This window comes from Nicotiana tomentosiformis, chromosome 12, assembly GCF_000390325.3.
Source record: "Nicotiana tomentosiformis chromosome 12, ASM39032v3, whole genome shotgun sequence".
Lineage (NCBI taxonomy): Eukaryota > Viridiplantae > Streptophyta > Magnoliopsida > Solanales > Solanaceae > Nicotiana > Nicotiana tomentosiformis.
In genome coordinates this window covers 3,691,251-3,697,250 of record NC_090823.1, presented here as the reverse complement: position 1 = coordinate 3,697,250, position 6,000 = coordinate 3,691,251, and the positions used below count along the sequence as shown (strand labels likewise).

Here is a 6,000-nt window from a genome sequence, read left to right as displayed (position 1 = left end):
GATTTTAGATGTCACTACGCCTGAGACCCGCATGTGGAAAGGACTAGCCAATAAATATGGGTGGAAGGCCAAAAATCATGGTAGGTCGAACTCATCTTGTCTTTACCTTTCGTATAGGAAGATCGACTAACCTTTCTCTCTTGTTGAATTCAGGTCTAACCTAGGGCTCAGTTGTCGTCCTCGAGGAGGACGTTTTGGTTGTTCCTACTGATGCGGCGAGGCTGCTGCATGATGCATTTACCCGAACATGTATCTCTGGGCCTGCTTCTGGTGCAATTGCTTCTTCTCAGAGTCCCCGGTCGGAGAACAAGAAACAAAAAAAGAGACATTCAGGGGGGAAAATATAAAAAGGAAAAGAGTGTCGCGCCCGAGTCATCTTCGTATATTTATGGTGATGAGCGTCGCGCCTGAGCCGGCCATAAACACAGTGGTCATCGATGATTATTGGGAAGTTAGTGATGAGGGGGTTTCTTTACATAGAAGACGACGATCTTTATCAGCTCAACAGAATACTCAATCTGTTGTGTTAGTTACACCAACCGAGGATGATTCCTCGGCACTTTGGGCGGAGTGCGATATGGTGGAAAATACTAATTCTCGCTTTCGAATCCTAGTCGCCATGCCCGGTACCGTGAGGTTGAGTACCAGGTCCCTTCCGTCTTCGGTTGATGAGAAATAAAAAATTAGTACTGCGTTTGTCGCAGCTGCTTCTAAACCTACAATGCCATCAGCTTCATCTATTTCTTCACCAACTCTGCCTTCACCACCAACAACCTCTACATCATCTCCACCCGTCGCAGTTGCCCGATAGGAGGATATCCCTCTTCCCCAATCCCAGTTCATGGAAATTTGGGGAATAATTATTCTGCCCCCTCTGAAGATCCCCAAAGGAGGAGGAACGTCACCCTCTTGGTTTCTACCGGATGCCATCTGTTATGTTGGCCGGTGGAACTTGCTAATTATCTTAAGCCTTTGGCATTAGAAAAAGATAGGAATAAAATGTTTGTTGAACAATGCCAAGCACAACGCAGCGGCGATATAATCTTTGTTTCCTCTGTTATTTCTTCTATCTTTTTTTATGGCAGGAGTTTGAGTTTGCATTTTTGTTTTACATGCCAACTTTCTTGCTTCTGAGGGACTTCAAAGGCTTATTCTTGATAAGGAAGAGCTTACCTCCGAGCGGGATCAACTATTGACCGAGCGAGACCAGACTGTTGCTCGCCTCTCAGAACTGGAAGCACGAGCTGCTGAGGCCGTTAAATTAGATGCTCGGTTGCAGCAAAGCGAGCAAGAAGTAGTGACCCTTAGCAGGGAGACCTCCCAATTAAGGGTGCAATTTGAAGAGGCTAGGGCAAAATGGGTCGAGGTCCACAATGATGTTCTTGCTACATTTGATCGTGAGGCTGCCTCTACTGAAAGATTAAATAATTTAGAGGCAACTTTGAACTCCAAAGTTGAAGAAGTTGTTGCTGCCGAGGAGAAGTATGTCCGGTTGGAAGAGAGGCATAAGAGAGCCATAGAGCACAATAAAGTTTTCAACTCCACTGTCCGCGAATTCGACATCAGCCTCCGAGCCACTAGATCCGAGCGGGATAGCATTTCAACCGAGGTTGGCCATCTTAAAGAAGAACTCCAGCGCCGAGCGGCTTTCCTCATTGTTTAAAAAACATATTCTATGTATAGCATAAGGAGAAAATTGTTGGAAGAGGCCAAAGCTGGCATCATTGACTTTGACGCCGAAATTTCTAAGGCCCGTGAGCTGGAGTCAACTGCCCGAAAAGGTCTCTCGGTCTAGCATGATGCTATTGAATCTTCTAGTTCCGGTTCAGAGTTCTCAAGAACTGAAGAAAAATCGAAAGGCGATGATGCCGAAAGCCACAATGGTGAAGGCCAAGATATTGAGCCGGCGGTAGATCCGCCCACTTCTCCTAGGGGTGCAAATGCTTCTTTTCCTTCGGGTTCCGGAGATGTAGTAGCTTAGTTTTGCTTCTTTTTTTCCAGTAGCAGTAGCTTAGTACTTGTTTCGTTTGGCACGTTTATTGTGAATAGAAACATCTTTTTGTTTAAGTATCGTGCAAGTTTTTCTCTTTGCATACTTTCTGTTTAAGTATTGAGCAAGTTTTCCTCCATGCGTACTTTTTATTTAAGTGTTCTCGCAAGTTTTCCGTGCCGAATATGCGAGGCTTCGGGTGTATTTTTCCCGATAGTGTTTGGATTCCGAACATGAGTTCTTCCGAAATCAACCCTTTAACGTGAGGGTTTCATAAGAGAGGGCCATATTATGTTTACGGTGCTCTTAAAGAGGATGTCTTCTATTCATTACGGCACTAGCATTTGAAGTACTTGTTTAACTTTCAAACTGATAAAATTAATTCATCGTTCAGACAAGAAACAAGATAGAAATCAAAGTTTTTTACTTTATTCCTTCCATTTTCAAAAGTACATAAGCATTCGTTGTGCTAAAAAGAATGTCACACCCCATGTTTTCGTACGTAAAAGTACGCCATGAGTAAATTGATGAAAGCTCGGAAATGAGATATTATATCCCGCATTTTCTTACGTTAAAGTTTCGTCGTAAGTTAATCGTTGTAAGTTCGGGAATGAGATTATTTTGTGATTATAAGCAGTATGTTATTTCAAATAAATGATGAGTAAATTCGTGAAGATGAGAGGGTAAGCAAATCGAAAAAATAAATTTTGTCGAAGTTTGACATTTTGGGATAAAATACGGCCCGAGCTAAAATATCCGGTATTTATGGACTAGTACCATACAAGGTACCACATGGCCATGATAGTAAGGTGTATAAAATGTACTAAAAGTGAGTAGTATTTTAAGTGAATTGAGATAATTCTTAATTATGTGGGTAATTAGTTAATTATTGGGTAATGAGATATTACCTAATTGATTAAGCATAATTTGGATAAAGTTAAATGTTCCCAACGTGGTAGCCCTCCCCCCCCTCCAGTTCCTACATTGTGACTCTTATATTATGAGTGAAAGGTGGCACATTTATGTATATTATGTAGCTTAGCCATTAGTATGTGAGGCCCATCCATTTAAAGCCTAAAACTCTCTAATTCAAAGAGAAGCCTATATCAAAATGTTATGCAACGACACAAATCCAATATTGCTGAAGTTGGCAAAACTTAACTTCTATATAATTCAAGCCACGCACCAACAGGATCTCAAACACGTATTAAGATGGTGGAGGAATCTTTCCATAGTTGAAGATTTGAGCTTGACAAGGGATCAGATGAGAGATTTGCTAAGATTCATTTTCTTATACTACAACAAATTCATACGAGACTTCATAAGGTAATAGCAATGGGAATTGCGATTCTAAGAGAGCACGGTACAATCTTTCTCAAGAATATTACACGGATTTTTTACTACTTCAATCCGCCGTTATGTGTTTTATCGCAATTGACATGTGTTAGAAGATTGTCAAGAGAATCGACTCAGGTATGTTAAGGCTATCCCTTCTTTCTTTTTGGCATGATCCAAATAATACAAATGAAACGAGCAAAATATACAACTTTCATAAATGACTCTATTCATAAAAATACTAAGAGTGTCTATATTCTTGATTCCCCGTGTGAATTATTATTCTATCATCTGTCCATGGGTCTCAGAAAAATACGTATTTGATAAAGTTATCCGAAAGGCATATTGATTTTATGACATCCCGATAAATCTTATTAACGTATTTCTTATGCATTTCATGCATTTATACATGTACATTGACCCATGACCATATGGTGTTATATACGCGTATATTATATGTATATGGGATATTGAAAAAGGTTACAACGTTATATACGCACCACCACCTGATCAGTTGGTATACGTTGATGATTTTGCCCACAGTGGCCGAGATGATATGATGGGATGCCCTCAGAGGCTTGAAGATGTTATGAACGTATATACCTATGCATGGTATGACATTTATACGCATATGCATGACAATATAATATTAATGATTCACAGAGCTATTCAGACATACATGTTGAGTCTTTTACTCCATGTTTCTCTCATGTCTATTATTTACTGATTTTCATTCAATGTTTCTCTCATGTCTATTATTTACTGATTTTCATTCCTTACATACTCGGTACATTATTTGTACCGATGTCCTTTTTACATGGGGACGCTGCGTTTCATGCCCGCAAGTCCCGATATACAGGTCGAGAGTCCTCCAAGTAGGCTATCAGCTCAACGGAAGGTGTTGGTGCGCTCCATTTGCTCCAGAGTTGCTTGTTTGGTAAGTATGATTTAGACGTGTATTGTTTGGTATGGCAGGGCTCTGTCCCAACCTTTATCACAATTATGTATTCTTAGAGTCTTGTAGACAAATGTCATGTACGTAGAAGATTATATGGCCTTGTCGGCCTATGTTCAATGTACGAGCGGTTATTTTGGTCTTATAGGCCCATATGTCTTATGTATAAGTTGGTATTACATGTTGTATTCTACTTATCTCACGACAACCTCTCTGGCTCAGTTATCTACGATAGTATGATACGAAAAGATACGTTATGTTGGTGCTCGGTTGAGTAAGGTACCGGGTGCCCGTCGCGGCCTATCGGTTTGGGTCGTGACAAAGAAAATGTCATTACTTGTGGCTAACTTGTACAACTTGTTTCTACGGGGCTGGTCGTGCACTCCCCCATCCTAATAATTCAACTATGTTTCCGGTTTTTATGTTCCCGGTTGATATGGCAGTCATTGTTGTCGTATCCTCATATCATCCCCCACCCCCAATATTCGGATGCGAATAATGGGAATTTGAACACTGGAAGTCTTGCACCTTTCAAGGATTCCACTAGTGAATGGTTAGATAATCTTCAATTCAATAGCAAACTTCACTTTCCCTTAGGAATTTATGATATCGAGCCACAAATTATCTAACAATCCCCCAATGGCTTGCACTTGTGAACGGTCGGGTAATCTTTGCTTGACAAAAAACTTTACTTCCCGGTATGAACTTTGCTACCGAGCAAAAGACTATCCAACCGTTCTGTAGTGGCTCGTTGTTTGCATGCCTTCTCATTTAGAGGTCTTATTTCTGTTGACGAAGCTTCATTCGCAGTATGCTTTTCGTTGCTGCCTCGTTAAAAACCTTGATAGAAAAAAACCAAATTGGGACAAAAACTAGACGAAAGGAAAAAGATTACAGCACATACTTTTAGTATATGCGAGGCTCATCAGTAATAGTATCTCTTGAGGTGTGCCACATTCCAGTTGCTCGGCAGCTTTACTCCGTCTTGATTTTCTAACTCGTATGACCCTTTCTCGGTGACAGCTAAAACCCGGCAGGGCCCTTCCCATGTTGGACCTAGCTTCCCTACATTGAGCTCCCAGGTGTTCTGAGTTATTTACCTTAAAACCAAGTCATCTACTTTGAAATAACGGAGGTTGGCTCTTAGATTGTAATATCTTTCCATTCTTTGCTTTAGGGCTGCAATCCTTATATGCGTCAAGTCCTCGCGTTCATCGAGCAGCTCCAATTTGACTAACATTGCTTCATTTTTTATTTCATCGTCCGCCCAGAAATATCTCAAGGTAGGTTCCGCTACTTCTACCGAGATCAAGGCTTCTTCTCTGTACACAAGAGAGAAAGGAGTTTCCCCCGTGCTTGAGTTGGCCATTGTGCGGCACGCCCATAGTACTCCTGGCATCTCTTTGGGCCATTTACCTTTAGTTGCTTCCAATCTCTTTTTGAGATTTTGTATAATCGCCTTGTTTGTTGATTCTGCTTGACCGTTTGTGCTCGGATGATAGGGTGATGATGTGATCCTTTTGATTTTTAAGTCTTCAAGGAACTTTATGACCTTTGCGCCTATAAATTGTGGTTCGTTGTCACATGTTATCTCTTTTTGTATCCCAAATCTGCAAATTATATTCCCCCACAAGAAATTTACCACTTCACGTTCGTCGATCTTCTGATAAGGACCCGATTCAACCCACTTAGAAAAATAGTCAGTTAAAATCAAAAGAAA

General features: G+C 40.8%; 1 protein-coding gene across 1 annotated transcript; it reads left to right on the top strand.

The window, feature by feature from the left end:
* The first annotated feature begins 999 nt into the window (after positions 1–999).
* LOC138902175 (uncharacterized) lies at positions 1,000–1,663 on the top strand. Its single transcript, XM_070190012.1, has 2 exons — positions 1,000–1,047; positions 1,136–1,663. Exons 1-2 carry the CDS (start codon positions 1,000–1,002, stop codon positions 1,661–1,663), a joined length of 576 nt encoding a protein of 191 aa, XP_070046113.1.
* Positions 1,664–6,000: the final 4,337 nt, after the last annotated feature.

What these genes read in the sequence shown, in the direction of transcription:
- LOC138902175 (XM_070190012.1), top strand. Translation starts at nt 1,000, where the DNA reads ATGTTTGTTGAACAATGCCAAGCACAACGCAGCGGCGATATAATCTTT. An exon ending in GCAGCGGCGATATAATCTTT is followed by an intron (nt 1,048 to 1,135) that starts GTTTCCTCTGTT and finishes CTTGCTTCTGAG; the next exon opens with GGACTTCAAAGGCTTATTCT.